We start from the raw sequence: 20265 nt of genomic DNA, 5'->3' as shown, positions 1-20265 counted from the left end.
TATATAGCACTTGTCATGCTTGAGTACAAGCAACATCCCAATTAAAAGAGAGCAGATATTAGAATCAGAAGCTCATTAAACCTCCATGGAGGGAATATGACAGCATATATGTCAAACAGCACGATGCATCAAGATCATGTGCATGTATAACGAATTATGAATAATACAAAAAAATGTGGTTAAGAAGCAAAAAAAGTACTTCCATATAATTATATAAAAGAAAACAAGTTGTATTCGATTTTTAAAACAATTAAATTTAAGAGAGTAGAGAACATTAGTTAAACTATAATGTATTCAAAATAAAACAATATAAGTAAAAGTAGTTCAAACCTCTTGAATATATCCCAGGGCCTTGTCCTTGCATGTTATTGCTAAAGCTTTATAATGTGGCTCAGGGGACAGAGCGGGCCGTCCACCAAACAGAAGGTTGGCGCTTCAATCGCAGCCTCTTTTCCATTCTGAATGCCGAAGTGTCCCTGGGCAAGACACTGAATCCACAGTCGCCTTGACAGTTGCCTGACAACCGGGCCGACAGTGGGAGTGACGTGCGGTAGACACAGCGCTGCGCATAGATGAGCGTGTGTGTGACTGGGTAGATGACAAAACTAAATATTACATTAACCATTGAAAGTAAAGGTACTTGGTAATACCAGTCAATTGTCAAGTGTTTTTTATGGCAGTGGGAACATAAGTGATATTGCTGGAAACATGAGATTACAAATGCAGCATCTTTTTCGGGGCATTTTCCTCCGAGAAATCCCCCCAATTCCAGATCTTTAATATTTTTTTCCAGCTGTACAAACTGTAAAGAGACAGCAGCAGTGTGACAGTCACTCCCTGTGGTTGGTTGCCTCTAAGTGTGAATCTGACGAGACACGTGCGAGCAGCTCGGATGGAAAGACTCCCTCATTCAAGAATGCATCTGTCTTGTCCCACCGTTCCCTTCTTTGCTCCACCGCCGAGTTTTCCTGGGATTACTCGCTCTGTTTGGCAAAGTGGGAAAGCGCGTCCGGCTGCAGCCGTCCAGCTTTGTGCTACAAAGTGCCCTGATTTAAAATGAATGGAAGCGAAACAGGAAACACGAGCTGCATCCCCTGTCTCTCACTCACTCTCTCTCTTTATCTCACTCTGTCTCCCTCTCTCAGCTCAACGTTATCTTCCTGGGCATCGCTCTCTACAAGATGTTCCATCACACGGCCATCTTGAAACCAGACTCCGGTTGCCTGGACAACATCAAGTAAGAGCACTCCCATCATATCTCTCCGTCCATTAGAAATTCTCCCGAAACAGGATTTCTCTTTGTTGCAGAGGACGTTTCAGTACGTGAATGTGATTGGCTTGCTTCCACCGACCTCTATTGTTCTCAGTCCGGCTCACTTTAACGAACTGAGCAACTTTCGGGGGGGGGGGTGCTCTGTATTCTCCGGTGTTCCCGATTAATTCACGTTACCTTGCCTTCCTGCTTTGATATTTCAAAACCTCATTAAAAGCACTTAAGGTTCTGAATTCCCAACCCGAGGGGCCCGGGAGTCTGAGGCCGCAAGGTAAGCACCTCCCATTATACTGAAAGGTCGTGTCAGGCAAGGTTAAAATCAAACATGTATTCTGTTGCATCTCCGTCATTATCTGAGGAGCACTGTTGTCGGGGCCCGGGGAAAAGGCCAGGAGACAATCTGACAGACCTGACCCGGTGTTATCTTGGTGTCAACACGCTGCGGATGAATATTCATATTGCTCTGGTGTGTGTGTGTGTGTGTGTTTGAGTCTGTTTATCTGCGTTCGCCTGGCTGCTTTCAGATAATGTGAAAGCTTGAGGGACAATGGCGGTTTTAAAACTTTGACGCCAACTTCGTCTGGTGTTTACAGGTTTGTCAGTGAACGTGTGAGGTGTTTACATACGAATGGAACAACCTTTTCAAGATTGTTGCTAAGGTCAAGTGGAAAGTAGTGAAAAGTTCCCATTCGAGTTTTAGACTCTAGGTTTCTGTACATGTGGATGTGAAGTGGAGTATTGATTTGTTGGTATTTACACTTAAAGGGCCATACCACTGTTTCCACATCAAACACTGACATGAAATGTAATAGCCTAATGTTAATGCTCATTTAAGCTTTGTTTTGGTCTCCACCATCTCACCCAAAACGGTAAAGTAACGACAAAGCTACAAACCAAAACTATTGACCTTATTCGGAAAAATACATTATTTTAATTAGTTGCTAATAGAATATTCCTTTAATATTCCTGGTTACCTGTTGCAGAGCATAGTCTGATTATGAAGTGAAGCTGTTGGAAACTACTTTATGTTGCAGTAGGACGATAGAATTCGATGAACATAGATATATATTTTTGCATAATGCGACAAAGGTCAGAATACATCATGTCTTAATTCAATTATTGCTAATTCCAAGTATAATCGTATTCAGGTTCATATTGTCTTAATCAGGTTAATAACAAAGTATGTTTCTCCATGTAAACCCAATCAGTGACGTGAGCAAAGCAGTGCACTCCGGATGGTCTGTGCACTGAACTTATTACAGAATTTCCAAACAGACTTATTCACTTATAAAAAGTCATCTTTAAGATCTGGTGACCACTGCACAATGACACAGCTCTTCTCTGGTTATTGTCTTTGACGTGAGCCGCAGTTATCTGGTGTCATGGCACGGTGGCTCCACAGATGGTGTCAAGTTGTTGTTCTGCCTGTTTTACTGTGATGGATAACGGTCCCTGCTCTGTTTTTGCTGTCTGCATCGCTTCTTTCCAACCCACTCTGGACACATTAGTCTCCTTTATGGCCGGCGCTCTGGCTGTTTTTTTTTTGTGTTGCATCCCACCGCTGGTTGTGGCTCAGCACAGTGGCCCCTGTCTGGCCTGCACAGCCATGCACATAAAGAAACAATCTTCTCAGAGCATGATGTAGTGTGCTTCAGCTGCGGCGTTTCAGGCCACACTGTGCCGGTGTGTTTACTCCATCACAGATTCACTGCAGGTTCTCCTGAGCCGACCCAGGGTTCTGAACCTGTTTTGAACTGCTGCGTCTGAGCAGGACCACAGTGGGTTCACCAGAGGCGCCTGAAGATCACATGTCAGAAGAGGGTGGGGCTATCTCACCTTTACTACATGTGTAGAAATTCTGTTACCAGCATTTCATATTTTTAAATGTAACCCAGTGATAATGTAAATGTTGACTAGAGTGAAATAGGGCCGCTTCACAGAAACTAGTTCTATAGTGTGGCTTAGGGGATAGAGCGGGTCGTCCACTAACCAGACGGAGGGGATCGATCCTCGGCTCCTCTGGTCGGCACAGGACGAGACGCTAAACCTCAAATAACCCCCCCGGCTGTGTATGAATGATATGGAACAGAAATGTGGCCTTGTATAGAAGCTTTTTATGAATGTGACGTCTCAAGTCTGAAGAGCTTTCAGTCGTCCTCAAGTACAGAGAAGTACTACATGCTGTGTACATATATACATATTTACAGTAGATAGTAGATCCAGTGTACTATATACTGAAATGAACATAATATATTAACCTGTTACGAGAGTAAAATAAATAAGGTTGTATATATATATATATATATAATATATATATATTTATTCACCTCCAAAGATGGATTTGAAATAAACCTTTGACATGTATAAAATGCTTTAATTGGATGATGCTCCATGTGTAACAGGTTTTTGAACACCTGGTGCAACTCAATCATGGTGTTACTGTTAAAAGCGACCTTCCTGTGTGTCGATCCTTTTCCATTTTGCCGTTCTTCGGTCAAGTCTATACCCAGGTTCCCTCCCGCCGTGTTAACAATATATAAACTTGATGCCTCCTGCAGTGGTTACATTCTTGTTCCATTATTTTCCATCAGATTCTGTGAAATCACAGGCCACGATTCTGCCGTGGGGAGAAGGAAATATGATTTAATGGCATTCACTTGGCTAAAATGAAATTACTGAAATTAGGTTTACGGTGTGGGAATTGTGAAGCCGCTGCAGGAAGTGTTGACACATCCATGAAGGTCAGACGCCGAGACTTGACTTGTAAATGATCTGCTTCTGGATTTGTATTTTCTCTTATTTTTGAGTCGGTGGATGACAGGAACACGGAAGCACGGCCTTCATTTCCTCACAGTGTGGGGCCGTGATCACCAGCAGCTCTGCTTGGAGAAACCAAAATACCTCATATACTCAGACGTATACATGTTTTCGTACTGCGACAAAGTATGCACATTGAATGTGCAAACAAACACACAGGGCCAGGCTCAATCATGAGAACTAGACGCGTTGCATGGTGCACACTCTGGCAGCAATATATGCAGACCACCTGCAGCTTACACACACACACACACACACACACACACACACACACACACACACACACGCACACGCTTGGCCGCCTCTAGCTCGACTACGTGTTCTGGAAATATATTGCTTAGCCGAGCACCGTGATGCAGCTCCACACCACAACTGGACCAGATCAGCAGGTACACGAATGAGAAATGAATTAGTGGAGCAGAGCGTTTTGTTCTTGCATGAACGTAACACAAACTGCTGGAATACAATTTAGGGATCTGCAGGATTTAAATGACTTTCTCAACGTTATCCAAGTCTGCTTATGTTCTATCTTTGTGTCCACTGCCCTGAAGAACAGAAAAAAAAACCTATTGACTGCCAGAGTTCTCCGTGTCGTGTGATTTATGACACTGGCCGCACGTAATGCAGCCACCACCTGACCTCCCGACCCCCTGCAGCTTACTGACTTCGAAACAATCTGCAATGTTTCAGATCGCCATTGGAAAGGCGGTGCCAAGCCGCGGCGCTTTTTGTCAGCGCTCATTCATCTGATGCAGTTTTTAAGTCGGTGGCCATTACTCAACACGCCGCCGCTCACACACTGTCGGCTAAACGGCGCCGCTCAGCCGACAATGCATTGCCACAAGTGGTGGAAGGTGGAAGACGGGGGGGGGGAGATGACAAAAATAAAGACATTTTCTTTTTATATCTTCAGCAATAAAATGTATTAGATCCCTGTGATCTCTAGCTATAAAAGCGCATCTTCTCAGAATCCTTGTCGCCTCGTGTTTCTCTTCGATGCATCAAGGTGAACCGGTTTGATGATGGCGGCGGCGCGGGTTAATTAGCTCTGTTTAGCTTCCTTTAATGAGGTGTGTCTGCATCTGTCTCATCTCTCTGCCCTTTGCTCCTTCTTCACGGGCTCGATGTCACGTTTTTCTGTTTAGATTTCATCATTTGTTTTAATAGGAATGTTTCATGTCTCTTCCTCCTGTGTTTCTGCGTTTCTTCTTTTGATTAGCTTCCTGCCTGTTTTTTTTTCCGTATATTATTCCCGTGCTTATCTGTTAACATCTCTCTGTTTTTCTCATCTTCATCTGCTTCTTTTTTTCTTTTGCTTTTTCTTCTTCCTCTTCATTTTTAGCTACCGTTATTATGATGGATGTGTTATTGTAGAGTGGCACTGGTAAGACGTTCCTCAGTAGAGGGTGTAAAAGAGAATTAATATTGTGTTTGATGTGTCTCTCTCTCCTCTCTCCCCCCCCTCCCCTCCTCCTCACCCGTAATGGAGACAGCGGCTGCCACTGTCCTGTGATTCATGGATCACAACATGACTTTTACACCGGCGCGACTTTAAATACCAAACTCGCCTCTGAACGCGGCGCATTGAGAGCATGATGGACCGGGAGCGTGAGTTCTGTCTCGCGCCGCTTCCCCCCCCCGACGCGGATGCAAACTTCAAATGATAAATGCTAATGAGGACGATGTCAAAGATAAAAAAAATATATAAATATCTCTCTCTCCGCCAACGGGAACAACTTTTGATGTCTTAAACAGTTTGAGGTGATTAGCATTTCAAGCATACCTTCGATTTAATGATTAACAAAATCGTTGATCGTTGAGCAGATTTTTTTTCCCTCCAATAAACAGCCAGTAAAGCGACTTCATGCGGATTTAACACAGGTTGAATCGACCAATCGCATTAGCGTGCATAAATGACAAGAGAGACATTGCGGTGAATGGCACCTCAGCAAAATTAAGTCAATTTGAAGTAAATTGGTGGTAATTTGACGCCACCGTCTGAAGTAGTTCTCACCACGGCTAAAAATGGCTCCTCTTTCCTCGATGATTAGCACAATAAAGCATCTCTGGCTTTTTTCTCTTCGTGCCTCAGATGCCTGGAAGCGCTCGGCTTCAGCCCTCGGGGACGGATGGTATATCCATAATATCGCACGGGCGTTCAGACGGATCTACGCCGCTGTGACGAGCGCGGTTGAACTTAAAATGCTTAAACTGCTCCGATCGGTTTGACACTCTCAGATTTGTTTGAAAAACACATTTAATTAGAATTATTCATAAGCCATCTCCAACCTAATGATGCCAAGAGTACGAGAGGATGCGTAAGTGATATTGTATCGGCGTCGGCGTTTCGGGAATGCGCCGCACAACTGGCGGGAGAGAAACACTGAAATGCGGCGTCTTCCCGTGGAAGTGAGCTGTTATTCTTTTCACTGACTGCTCTGCTGTCTCAGAAGTTTTTGTTTTTTTTCTTTTTGCCTGGAGGCTCCTCTCCGTGCAGCCCTCAAATTCATCCCCCATATTTTTATCTGATAACTCCAGAGTGAAGATAAGCCATGTGCGATATGAGCTGCAGCCTCTTCATATCCTGTCCTCGCGGATGCATTTCTCATGACCTCTCGTGTCTTTATCATCCGCCACCCTTCGGAAAAAACAGGCAAAAAAAAAAAAGAAGCCGCCTAGTTTAGAGGACAATACTCTTGCTCTCCTCTTGCCCACTGCTTGTGTTTCTGTGTCCATTCCGGGGGCAATCGCCTTGATGAAGTACCTCCACCGCCAGGTCATTAAGACAGCCCTGGGAAAGTTATGTTTAATGGCCGCCCCGGTGAATTCATAAATCATTTATTTTTGCCGCACACCTGGCCCATTTATAACGGCTTAAATGTGAAGGTCTGCCAGCATTTATGAGAGGAGCGAAGATACCGGCGTGAACCCAGATAATTACGCCGTGCACCTGTAAATCACCAGCAAATCCCCTTCCCGGAGACACTATCTGGCCCTTCCTGTGATCGCAGCGTTATTCTCCCCCTGCCAAAATAAACCGTCTTCCTTCTCTTGTGTATTGTTTCCCCCTCAATGTCTAAATTTGCTCCGTGTATCACACCCCTCCGTGTCCTTGTCGTTGTGATTATATCTATTTCTGTGTGTTTTTCGCTTATTGTTCTTTTCTGTTCTTGTCGTGTCACTCAGCTATCAGGATTACGAACCTGAGATCAAGTAAGGCAAAATTGGACGCGGGTCCCTTGTCCCTTGTCCCATGATGCCATCTTTCATTTACTCCCCCCCTACCAACACCACATCCACCACCTTATGAGTGAATCTGGACCCAAATCCATCTCGCTGTCGCCCGGCACTCATTAACGTGATTTATGGTGGAGTGCTCAGTCATGTTGAAGGCCGCATTAGTGTGCACACACCGCTCCCGTGTTACATATACACGGTCCGCAGATGTGACAAGCAAGATTAGTTTTAAATGGCACCTGTATCTTCACCGTGCTCTCTGTGGAAAGATGAGTACTGTAACCTGACACGGGACTCTCGTGCTTTTCTGTCCAGATCCGACCCGAGTGAGCTTCCATTTTACAGACCTTCTTTTATCATGTAGGAATCTGCAGGTTTGTGAAGAGGTTATGCTGTCATGTGAAAGAGGAACAGGTATACAAGAGAAACAAAGATAATTAAGTTCATTGTCATCTGTGATTAGTTTCCTTTCCCTCTTCATTTGTTCTGTGACTTTTCTCCCTCTCAGACAAGATGCTGATTTAGTCCCAGAAAATTATTGTATTTCGGTTCAGCTTTCACTGGTTCTCATGCATTTTGAGCCACGTTGAAAAACAGCTTGACCACGTTTCCTCTGTCAGATGGTTTATTGGTCGTTGTGTCTGGATTCCAGATCGTGGGTGATCGGTGCCATCGCCTTGCTGTGTCTGCTGGGCCTGACCTGGGCCTTTGGTCTGATGTACGTCAATGAGAGCACGGTGGTCATGGCCTACCTGTTCACCATCTTCAACTCGCTGCAAGGGATGTTCATCTTCATCTTCCACTGTGTCCTGCAGAAAAAGGTACGGGAACTCCGATTGCATGTATTCAATGCTTCAACAAACTTGTGAAGATTGTTGTAATTGTTAGCTGGTTTTAGCTGTGAGTAACTTTGTTGTGTGTTTCCGTACAGGTGCGTAAGGAGTACGGTAAATGCCTGCGTACTCACTGCTGCAGTGCGAAAAGCGTGGACAGCTCCATCGGCTCCGGGAAAGGCACGGCCTCTCGAGCTCCGGGACGCTACTCCACCGGGTCACAGGTGACAGGACACGTTTTCCTCTTCCCCTGTATTCTCCTCCTTTTTTTATATATATCCTGAATATATTTAGCTCTGTTTTTTTTTATTAGGCCAGGACAGATTTATGTTTATTCAGTGCATCTTAATCTTAAAATACATATTGCACAGGAACTCAGTGTGCACACAGTAGCTGGAGGAAAGATGTTCACCCGTATACAGAACGAATGAGAAATTATCTTAAAGGTGTCTGTGTGTGTGTGTGTGTGTGTGTGTGTATGATAGATACCAAGGAAGTGTAACCAATGTCCTTGTTTGGGAGCGATAACAGGAGAGTGGAGCGCTTGTCGAGTTCAGCGTTTCCTAAGTACATGAAGTCAGCGTGCGGTTCATTTTGCCGCAGCAGGTCCGGGCTGCAAACTGGCAAAGCAGCACTGAGTCACCGGCCGAGGCGCCGGCTCCGGCTCCGTGAGGAATGTGTTCACGCTCACGAAGGCAGATCCGAATGTCTCTGCCAAGATATGTGGATCCTCAGCGCGAGCGGGTTGCCGCGCGGAGCGAATTGTTAATTGATTCCTCCCACACTTACAAGCAGTATATGGTGAAAAGCCTTGATATACTATAATTGAACATCATAACCACATTCCAAAGAGTGTGATTTCCTCCCAGTGTTCAATTATAAATAGTCCTGGGAGTCGAGCAGGCAGTGGCGGCCCACGAAGCAAGCTGGATTCTGCATGCAGATCAAAGTGTTTAATTACACACAGGGCTTTGACAAGGCGGCTCTAACCTCGTGCTCGCTCGCTCGCTCGATACAAGTGAGATAGGAAAGGAAACCCTCGCGACTATGTGGCTGTTTGTCGCTAACTAGGAGGCATCGAAGTGAATGTGCAGAGATCAGCAGAGCACACGCTAACCCGTGTCCGAAAAACAAGAGTAAATAGCAGTAGCGTCCTTTTCAACCCATCTGGGGAAAAACGTGACGTATGGTATTGTAACGTCCTCGCTTAGAGAGGACAGGAAGCTTCTTCGTCGTTAACAACTTTTATTTAACCTTTACACAAACATGTGCAGTTTTTGCTTCAATCGGTAACTCGCACTCATCACAACAACCTCACTTCCTCCTTGACTCGCTATCCCCCGCAAAACCAGCCAATGAGAGAGCCTCTTCACCAAAGAACCCATCCTATTGGTCTACACAATCACATGTCCCACCCCTGACCCCTTCACTGACCTTAGGACATGAGAACACTCCTTAAACTAAGTGTTTTACTGCACAACATCAAAATCACACATAAACTTAAACCCAGCCCGTTACAGTATGTTAATGAGATGTGCTGTGTCAGTGATGCTTTCATGACTTGTGTGTGTGAAGTAACGAGTCCCACACAGAGAGCTGTCTGGATCAGAAGACGTCTGCATGGGCATTTTTCACTTGATTCACTGTGTGATGTGTAATGTTACGTGTAGTGGGTGGAGACTGAAATCCAGGGCCAATCAAGAACCAGTTACCACACTGCCGATATTTATCACACAGAATCACAACACGGATTTCGGTGCCTAAGCACATGTCTAGTTTGAAATACACTAAGCCTCCAACTTGAGTCGACACGACAACAACATGCTTGAAGCCAAACAGTTAAAAATGTGGCTCTATGTCACACAACATTATTCTGGCACTTGAACGTGATGCAAATGATCGATACGGAAGGAAAATAACAAACTGAATGAAGCTCCTGACGACACACCGGATACATTTAAAGGAGATGTACGCTTTGTGTTTCACTGGAGTATTTTGACTGTATTAAGAATTGAAACTGTTATTTTATTTAGTTTATCAAGTTCAATTTCAACTTCCTGTTTTCCTCAGCAAGAAAACAATCTCTTATTATTTTTTTAAGAGAAAAAGTATCCGCTCCTGCACCGTTTCGGCACCAATGCTATTTTAAAAGTATCGATTCAAACCCAGTATCGGGGGGAAAAACAAACAACCAAACAAACGGACCCTAGTCAGGTAACAGTTGCTCTAACTCCAGCTCACTTACCGATCTGAGGTTGGTTATCCATCCCCCTTCACCCTCAGCACCAGGCCCTGGGACTCCATCATAATTAACCAGAGTGAACCCTCCTTGGATTGAGCCTTAGCAACCTGACACGCTGATTCACAGGAGCTTGACTGATGACTCTATTATTGACTACACCTATCCCGTCACCGGCGCTCATCTTTAATTGGAGGTTACTTCTCCCCTCCGCTGACACGTCTCACAGTTTTACTGCTCCAATCAAAAGCTGACATTTAGTTTTTCGGCCTCACGTCTTTGCCTTTATTGTGTTGAATAGCAGGTGAGGAAAATATGCAACAGGCTGTTCCCTCCACATTATAATATTTTGCTGTACTCGAAGGTAGTGTTCTGATGTGTGTTGACATGTTGTTTGTCTCCACAGAGCCGCATCCGTCGGATGTGGAACGACACGGTCAGAAAACAGTCCGAGTCCTCTTTCATGACCGGCGACATCAACAGCTCTGCGTCCCTTAACAGAGGTACTTGATATTTTCTGAAATGACTCTGCAATGCACCAGCTTTCACCAAATTACTAATGCAAGAGATTTTCAGTTTTTTTTGATGACACAGAGGGTTAAGAGCATCAGAAGTCTTTTAAATAAATATTTAAATAAGTAAAGCTTTCAAATGGAAAAACCTTAACCCAGCTTCTCAAAGTCGAGGCCAAACTGCAGCTTCACCTCAGATATTCGAGTTAAAACTCCCCATTAAAATCGTTTTTTCTTACTTGGCTTTTATTCAGCAAATATTGAAGTGAGGTCTTTAAGATGTGTCAAAACTGCCATCAGTCGCCATGGAACTCATGTTACTGAGGGTGTTTTTCAACATTTCGGACTGGGTGAAAGAGGACGTGGTTGTGAAATCATTTGCTGTCACACTGGTTCAGAAAAGAGTTTATCCAGTTGGCTTTTCTCCAATCTTTTCTCCCATGGAGTTATTCAAAGGAGCCTGCAGTGAAAAAAACATTAATCAAAAATGTCTCAACAAAATACAATAAAACCCTGTTGTTGGACTGTGTTGGGAGTAGCTAGGAAAACCCCAAACTGAAACACCCGATTATGAAAATCCTACTTTTGTTGCATGTGACTTCTGTGCAAAGAAACTACCTCTTTGTTTTCCCTCACTGCAAAATCCTTCAATCAGAAACTGGGCATTATATCAGAAAGAAAGAAAGAAAGAAAAAAAGAAAAACTGCTGAATCACAAACTAAACTAGAGTAGCGCCCAGTAGAGCGTGAACCATGGCCAAGGCCCACCAGTCCCCTTAAATCCAATTAAGCTGCACCAAAGTTCACACTCTCAAAGAAATCAGTTCCCGAAACACGTCTGATTTTTATTTTTTTTATCATCAGGGGTCATGAATTTTTCTTTGGGAAAACAGTGGAAATGTTGAAAAACACCCAATCTCACAATGTTAACAAAGAAAAGTGAAAACCCAACTTAAGTTTTATAAAAGATCAGTTCACTAGGTTTTGTGTGATCCTGCTTGCAGACAAACAAATGGACAGAGGTGACAATATAACTTTGAAATGAAACATGTTTATATATGTGACAGCCACAAATTGATAACTGTAGCTAACTGACTGAGAAACCAGTCTGCATCACATCAGACAGCGTCCACACTGGTGTCTCTCGCTGGAGGCTTGGAGTTCCACTCAGCTCAGGGTCTAATTCCACTCCGGGCGCCTGCAATGCGTCGACACTAATACATAGTTAAAATGATGGATTAATGTTTGACACACAGAGGAAGTTTCAGAGATCTCAGTAATTAGGCGCTCGGCTTAGCACCATCAACTGATCCAGCTTTTATCCATGGTGGGGGGGCTGAGCCAGTGGTGGGGTCGGAAAAGAGGAAGAAAGAAAAAAATCTATGAAGTTCGATAAAGACGAAAGGCGGAGCTCCAAATTATTAACCCACTTTAAAACCCCTACTCCCGATCTGGTAGAAACGACACTCACCAGGACCTCAAGTGTGTATTACTAGGTGCAATCCTTAGTGTCATAGGGAACAGATGCAAACAGAATCAGACATGCTTCCCGCCCCCCCTCTCCATCGCCACCTTCGCATCCGAAACCACTCGAGACGAGCGCGGCGTCACGCAATCATCTCGATAGCGTCGCCGTGTTCACTTTGTCCCCGGCGTTCAGGATTATTGCCGCACAATCAGTGTGTTTTTGGAAACGGTCCAATTTCTCAAACACAAACACAGCGAGCGGCGGAGGCGGGCGGGGGGGGAGGGGGAGCGGGTGTCTGTCGCTGGGAGGATTTGAAAGGGGGGCCGGTGTTTGTGCAATACTCTGAAAATTAGGGCAAGCGGCGGCAGCGACAACATACTTTTTTTAATTTTTCAGTCGAACATTGATTTCCAAGCAACAAACATAATGTGCCCTAATTATTACTAATCTAGAATTAAAGTGATGCTGAAATATGAGCCCGAATCAGCAGGAACGCAATCGTTTTATTAATCCTCTCGCCGAGCTAAATCTTCCAGGACGGTAAATAATTCTGCAATTAAAATTCTCATCAAAAAGTAAGTCTGAAAAGATGGCTGTAGTAATATTCATATGTATCTCCCCTCTATGATCGGTGCGGTCTAATCGCTGTGCACTGCCTCTTCAGATAGGAGATGTTTACCCGGCTCTGGACTCACACGTACATGCATCGCCCTCACAAGTCTTGTTTTGAGCTTCTTTAAAAATAAGAGCATCATATCATGTTCACAGGAGGAGAGAGGGGGAGAAAAAACAACTTGTAAACAGGAAGTGAATGCAAGTCACAAACATTTCCTGCTTGATATTCCGCATAATGTATTCAAACGCTTGGAAATCATTTTTTTTCTTCTCACCAGTGAGGAAAAACAAACATCAGTGAATCTGCAGCATTGGTGTTTAGTATCGCAGCCTTCGAAATCGGCTAATCACGAAGGCTCAGACTGTGAAGGTTGCTCCGCCGCGTTAGTATGTGGTCGGGGGAACCGATGAGTCATCCCCGGCGAGATCCTGGCACCGAGTGCAGCGTGTGAGGACATGTGGCAGATAAATAGAAAACAAGCCCGTGTTGGGTTATGTGTGCGAGGGAGGCGGAGCCGCGGCAGACTAATGACCATCATGACTAAAGAGAGGACACCAAGCTTATTATTCAGAGGTTATTCCAGCAGAAAGAGAATGAGGGCAAATATGAACTTTGCTCTGTGGAGAGATGGAAATTAAACAGCACACAGGCTCATGAGATTGGCTCAAACAATAATAATAGTGATGCACGAACTCGTGGGAAAACTTTCCATTCCTGTAAATATGAAGTTTAGAGTAGTAGCACATGTAGCACTTTGAAAATTCTGCAAGGCCTCGCTACGCCTCCATAACTTTGCAGTAATGTAAATATTGAGTTTAGTCTCGGTTATTTTTCAAACAATGACATATATGAAGAACAAAGCTGGAGATTTTACATTAAAATGAGGGGTAGAGAAAGCAAGAGGAAGCAAATGATGCACAAAATGTCGCTGAGTTTTTGGTTTTAGAACGTCAACAATTGCGTCGGGCACTTTTCGCCAAAAGCTCTTAAATCGTTCCAAGTTGCCGTCTTTGTTTGGCGTCTTCTACATGTTTGACGCCTCTTTCTCATCCTGAGATATTCGCATTGCGTCCGTCGCTTAAAACATCGTCGACACGCCCACTGGCTCTGACACCCCCTCACAGTATTCCCACATGGACTCTCTGATGTTTTACAGATGTTTTACTCCGGCAGGGAAAGTTTCAAACACCATATTTTCTGTTTCTTATTAATGTCAGCCTTTTTAAAAAAACAACCATGTCCTGAGAAGCTGTTGTATTCTGTCCTGTTCCAGTCTTTCCTGTTGTTGTACTTCCTGTCTGTTAACACTGGTATGCTGCCTGAATGTGGAGCTCAGAAAATGGGCTTAATACTAATGGCCGGCATTAGCGATAAATCTGATACACTCTCCATTGGTCCCATTAGCCATGTCAGTTCAGCTCTGCCACTTTCATGTAGCATAAAAAAAAAAAAAAACTCACATTAATGATCATGTGATCATTTGGGTGTTAATGGCTGTCATTGCTCAGCTGCATCTGCCTAACTGATATGAATGTTCTCTCTCTCTTTCTCTGTCTGTATCTATTTTCTGTCTCTCCGCTCTCCTCCTCCTCCTGTCTCTTTCTGTCTCACCCTGTCTCTCTCTGGCTGCTCCAGGGGCTATGGCTAACCATCTTATACCAAATGCACTCCTACGTCCTCATGGCACTAACAATCCCTATAATACATTGCTTGGGGAATCGGCAGTCTATAACAACCCTCTGGGCATGTACAACACACAAGGTGTGCTTGCCTCTTCTTCATTCTTTAACATTGTGTCCGGGGCAGTGTTTTTCTTTTTTCTTTCTTCCATGTCCTGGAAAAACTACGAGGTTTTGTCTCTGTCCTGTGAGAAGGAAAAAACAACTTTTTGATTGGACATTTTAAAAATTATGGACTTGAGCAGAAAGTCCAGTGTTCACCCTCGAGAGGTTTTACAGGGCTTTAATAAGAAAGCAACAAAAAAAAACACTGCCCAAATATGTTGTGTGTTAACAAACTGCAGCTTTAGCTGAAAAAAAATCCCACAGGTTTGATCCGTGGGGTTTTTCATTTGTAGGTGTGTCCTGGCTTCTGGTCAGGGGGCGTGCAATTCGCTTACACTCTTTCACGGCTGATTGGCCGACATAAAAAAAGAGGAAATCAACAATGAGTGCCTGTGGGAGCAGGACACATCCCCAGCCGTTTATCTTAAATGTGCTCTAATGTCGTCAGTGGAGCTCGTCAGTCATGTCCTCTGTCTCTTTGTTTTAAGTGCCGGCATTTCTTTCTTTTTAATGTGCATTTGGACTGTTGTTCTGGGGTCGACGTCATTGAACCCTGATTCTCCCTAAAATCCCACGAGAGCTTCCATTAATGTGATTCTCTCAATGTTTTAAATATTTTCCAAAACTCAATCTACCCTAAAGCTTTTAATTGTAATGATTAGGAATTAATATATTCAGAATGTGGGTCATAAAGTCAACACTTTATTTTGCAGACTTTCTTCTTCAGGAGGAAGTTTTAAATTTTCTTAAGCACACCAAAAATTTGATCTGACTATTAGACAGCACCTCTGATGAGCCACTTATTGATTAGTATTCTAAGATCAGTGCTTTTCGGCATTCAGTATGAGATCTCGGTGATTTGAAGAGTCTGTAAAACTGAGATAGAAAAATCCCGAGAGCTTTGATCAGAGTATAATTTATGTGCACTGTACGAGTGCTGCAACGGAGCTCTTTACATGAGGCCGTAATTCACCAGCATTGCCATAGATGCAATATAAATATCCGGGAGGAGGGAAATGCTAATTCATCATGTTGTGGTTCTTCCTGCGGTGGTTGCAGGGGAAACTTTGCATGGTGACTTAAAACAAATGCATTCTGGGAGCATTTTTCTCGATGCCTCATCAGCATATGTGTATGTGCACATTTCTCTTTCTACCTGTCACTGTTATGCTTATTGTGTTTTTCTTTTTTCTTCTTTCCTTTCCCTCATGCTGTCCCTAAAAGAGCCCTACAGAGAGACAAGTATGGGAGTCAAACTAAACATTGCTTATCAAATGTAATTGACTTTGGCTTTTACTTTCTTTACACTCAATGGTGACAAGGGGGGCGGGAGGGTAAATAGAAAAATACACTGTACCTCCTTTGGGGATTAGCAGCACGCTTATGACAAGGCCCTCACCTTTTCAAACAGACACCAAAGAATCGCATTGTGAATTCCACCGATGAGCGGAGATACTTCTCTTTACTCGCTTTATATCACGCACTGAATAAGTTAATCCAATTACAGCCAACGTTCAGACTCTCCTCAACATTTCAGAAGACGCGTCGATAGAAATTGATCCGTATTCTTCTTCTCCGTTCGCGCACTTAGTCATTATTTATCCTTCCTCCCGCTGCTCACTTTGTTGGAGCCGATGTACTTCTTGAAGGTCTCGGGGAATTGTTTGTCAAATTTTCAGGAGTTCACACTGCTGGGGCCCGGCGTTGCCTTTAACAAGCCGGACGTCCTTGTCTGAGGTGCTTTGAATTATCGTCCAAAATTTGGCTTCGAAGTTGATAGCGTGAAAATCGATAAAGTATTAAATCTACAGGGGAGAGTGGTTAGAATGATGCATATTTTTACATTGCAATGCTCCTATGGGACAATATGGCTGGGGTCCGAGTTTCAAGCTGTTGCACTGGTTTGTGTTTACTTCGTGAAGTGTGAAATGCATGGCTTTTTGTGTCGCTGCTTGCTTTGTGTCGTGCCGTGCCGTGCTTTGACTTGTGGTGTTACGTGTTTGTGTGTGTGTGTGTGTGTTTTTGTGGCGCACATTTATCTCTGTTTTCATCACTGCCAAAGAATAATCAGTTAAATTTAATGAAAAGTGAAATTGGGTCTTAGAGGATGTTATTTTATTTTTTTCCCCTCCATAACAAGGTAAGTGTCTATGATGCTCAAGTACAGTATAAAGGCTTTTAATGTAAATGCAGTGCTTTATGTCTCGTCTAATCCAAATGCTATAGGGTCTTTATTTCCACTGAGTGCACTTTATAGAAATGGGGATGACACAAAGTGCTGAGAGTGCTCGAGGGGTCAGGATGTGATTCAGAATAAAAGCGCCACAGTGTTTGATGGATGTAATGTGTGTGTTTGTAAAGATGGCTGACATTTAGCTGTGGCGATTACATCCCATCAGATTTCACCCTTCTCATTCGCCCCCTCTACCCCCCCACCCGACCCATGTCTGTCATTCCAGAGGGAATCCTGAACAATGCCCGGGATACAAGTGTCATGGATACTCTACCACTGAATGGTAACCATGGCAACAGCTACAGCATCGCCAGCGCCGAGTACATGAGCGACTGCGTCCAGATCATTGACCGGGGCTACAACCACAAGGAGACCACCCTGGAGAAGAAGATCCTGAAAGAGCTCACCTCCAATTATATCCCCTCCTACCTCAACAATTCCCACGAGCGCTCAACCGAGCAGAACCGGAACCTCATGAATAAGCTGGTCAACAATGTCAGCAACGGCGGCAAGGACAGCGGCTACGGGATGGGCTTGGGAGTGGGCATGGGCATGAACGTGGCGCTGAGCCTGGACGACCACTCAACTTTTGGCCCGCACCATGACGAAGGCCTCGGCCTGGAGTTAATCCGCGAGGAGTCCCACGCCCCGCTGCTGCCCCAAAGACCGCCCCCTTCCCTGCAGGCAGTGGACAACCTTCACAGTCATCTCCACCCGTCAGCGCCGCCGCCGCCCCTGCCCCTGCACCACCACCCCTACACGTCCGCCAACACCTCCTCCTCGTCCCGGAGGAGGATCCCCCAGGAGAACAGCGAGAGCTTCTTTCCCTTACTCAACAGCGAGCACACCGAGGACGAGGGCTCGTCGCCCACCCACAACCACCAGAGAGACTCCCTGTACACCAGCATGCCCATGCTGCCCGGCCTGCCCGATGTGTCCGCAGGGTCCGCCGACAGCTCCAAAGACGGCGGCGAGGCCAAGAGCCCGGAGGCCAGCTCGGACGACGTCTACTACAAGAGCATGCCCAACCTGGGCTCGCGCAACCACCTGCACCAGCTGCACTCCTACTACCATCTAGGGCGGGGCAGCAGCGATGGCTTCATCGTGCCGCCGAACAAAGAGGATCTATCCCCAGAAGAAGCCCACCAGGAGCCCTCGCACCTGGTCACCAGCCTATAGGCCCCAAACAACAACAACAACCCACCCAATAGTGTCCCTCCTATTACCGTAGTCCTCCTCCTCCTCCTCCTCCTCCTCCGTGTCCTCTTGTTCTATCAGTCGTTGGCAGTGGTAGCCTTTCTTATTATTCAGTGTTCTGAAGACTGAAGCGGAGCGAAAAGACAAACTGAACTCTTGCTGTTGCCGACCACAAGCAGGATAGCGACTGCGACGTTTGGGGGGCGAGTACGTGACTATATTTGGTTAGAAAGAGCGGGAATCTGTTGATGTTGTGTCCCCCCCCCCCACCCCCCTCAGACACCATGTGTGGTTTGGCGTGTTTTGTCTCGGTGTGAAAAGAGGCAATCGCTCGAGCAGGATTTTTAGGTCTCAGAGATGAACAGTATGACAGTCGAAAACGGAACTGCACAGCCCCCCACCCCACCCAAACCCACCAACTATACAAGTCTAAATCACGGACTTCACCATAATAAATGGAAAATTTAAAAAAGGACTATTTTATTATTCTTCTGTATCTATATTGACTTTTTGAAAGATTTTCTTCCTCTTTGGTGAGTTGCAGCACATTTTGTTTGCTGAAGTGTCCCTTCAACGAGAGAAAAAAAAGAAAGGAGAATCGAGAAACACACAAAAAAAAACATTTTGGACAATTACCACGAAGGAATTATTGATCGTATGCTTTCAGGCATAGCTGTTCTTTTTTTTTTGTTTTTTGTTTTTCATTTTACTGTAATAACAGTTGTTAAAAGAGGGAGAAAAAAACTAATACAAGAATTATGAGATATTTCTATGTAATTGTACAGATAACTAGCATTGCACATAATAGTATGCTTTTTTTTTTTTTTTTTTCTGTTCCGAGCAAAACCCTTTTGTCTCTGTAAATGTAGTGGTTAGGAGAAATTTTGTTCTGTTGTGCTGGCCTGTCTGGGTTTCTGGTAAAAGTCTGTTTCTTTCTCTTTTTTTTCTTTCTCCTCTTTTATCACTTTTCACACATAATCATCGTAATAGAAACAAAAATAACACAAACAGGTATCCCTCAGAAAGGTTTCATTGTGCATTCTGCATCTCTATTGGCATTCAGTAAACGCTTGTGCTTCTCCGAAAAAGAGAACAAATTGAACATTGACGAGCACTAGGCACTTGTACAAAAAAAAAAAAAAGAAGAAGAAAGTTGGCTGTTTTACTTATTAAAGAAAGAGCTTTTGGAGTGAGGAAATACTGGAAGTGTTTTTCTTTATCTTCCTCCAGGAGAAAACATATTTATTTATTTGTTCAACTGAACCGTAATAAATGGGCGAGCGGAGGTTACTTTAGCGGCACAAATACCTTTTTATTTTCATTTTCATGGCTTCTTATTTATTCCTTTTTGTATTGGTTTCCAAGCTGAGTGGCATAGCTAATATTTGTTGTAACAGTGAAACTTGTTTACCAACAAATAAATCCCTGATTAAGGTTCATAATTAAGCTGCGGAGGGGAAAGTTTTGTCTGGGCCTTGGAATCACTTTTGTACGGATACCAGTGAAGGACCTCGACACACGATGGAGCGATCAGTTCTTTTCTTTTTTTTTTTCAATCATCAGTTAATCTCCCTCATTAGCCCTCTGTCTATTTCAGTGCCAAATACACTTGGCCCAGCAGCAGTGGATGTGCTCTGTATGCTCTGGTCTGCTTTACGATAGAAGCAGTTGATTTCATAAGCTGTAATAAATATTTCAATATCATCGCTGGTGTAACCAATCGATTCTTTCCAGAGACTGTGTGTTTGACATGAGTTTGATCAGCCACGCAGGGAAGCATGAAGGACAGCGGGGACGCTCATCTTGGCCGAGGACAAGAAGAGAAGTAAGTACGCTCTGTGCCACGGGAGCTTCTCAGTCGCACAACTACTTACTGTAACCGCTGTTCTTAGGTCCACTATAAACGAAATCTGATAATAAAAAATGTGAATTGATTGATTGATTGACTTGAATGTGGGAAAGGGTGTCATCAAGGAAATGATACCCTGACTCTGCTGTTTTCCCTCAGATTTATAAAGCATTTATATCTTATTGTTTTGGTTTTTTTTTTTTTTTTT

General features: G+C 44.2%; 1 protein-coding gene across 1 annotated transcript in view; it reads left to right on the top strand.

Moving 5' to 3' along the window:
• LOC133028790 (adhesion G protein-coupled receptor L3-like) overlaps window positions 1-18430 on the top strand; it is a 144576-nt gene extending 126146 nt beyond the window's left edge. Inside the window, exons 16-21 of the mRNA XM_061095824.1 lie at window positions 1146-1237; window positions 7277-7303; window positions 7980-8148; window positions 8259-8384; window positions 10806-10902; window positions 17238-18430. Of these exons, the coding sequence (XP_060951807.1) occupies window positions 1146-1237; window positions 7277-7303; window positions 7980-8148; window positions 8259-8384; window positions 10806-10902; window positions 17238-18190 (1464 nt within the window). The 3' untranslated portion in view covers window positions 18191-18430. The remainder of the gene's footprint in view (window positions 1-1145; window positions 1238-7276; window positions 7304-7979; window positions 8149-8258; window positions 8385-10805; window positions 10903-17237) is intronic.
• The last annotated feature ends 1835 nt before the right edge of the window (window positions 18431-20265 follow it).

This window comes from Limanda limanda, chromosome 22, assembly GCF_963576545.1.
Source record: "Limanda limanda chromosome 22, fLimLim1.1, whole genome shotgun sequence".
NCBI lineage: Eukaryota > Metazoa > Chordata > Actinopteri > Pleuronectiformes > Pleuronectidae > Limanda > Limanda limanda.
Note: the sequence above shows the minus strand (reverse complement) of the source record. Positions and strands in the feature narration are given on the sequence as shown.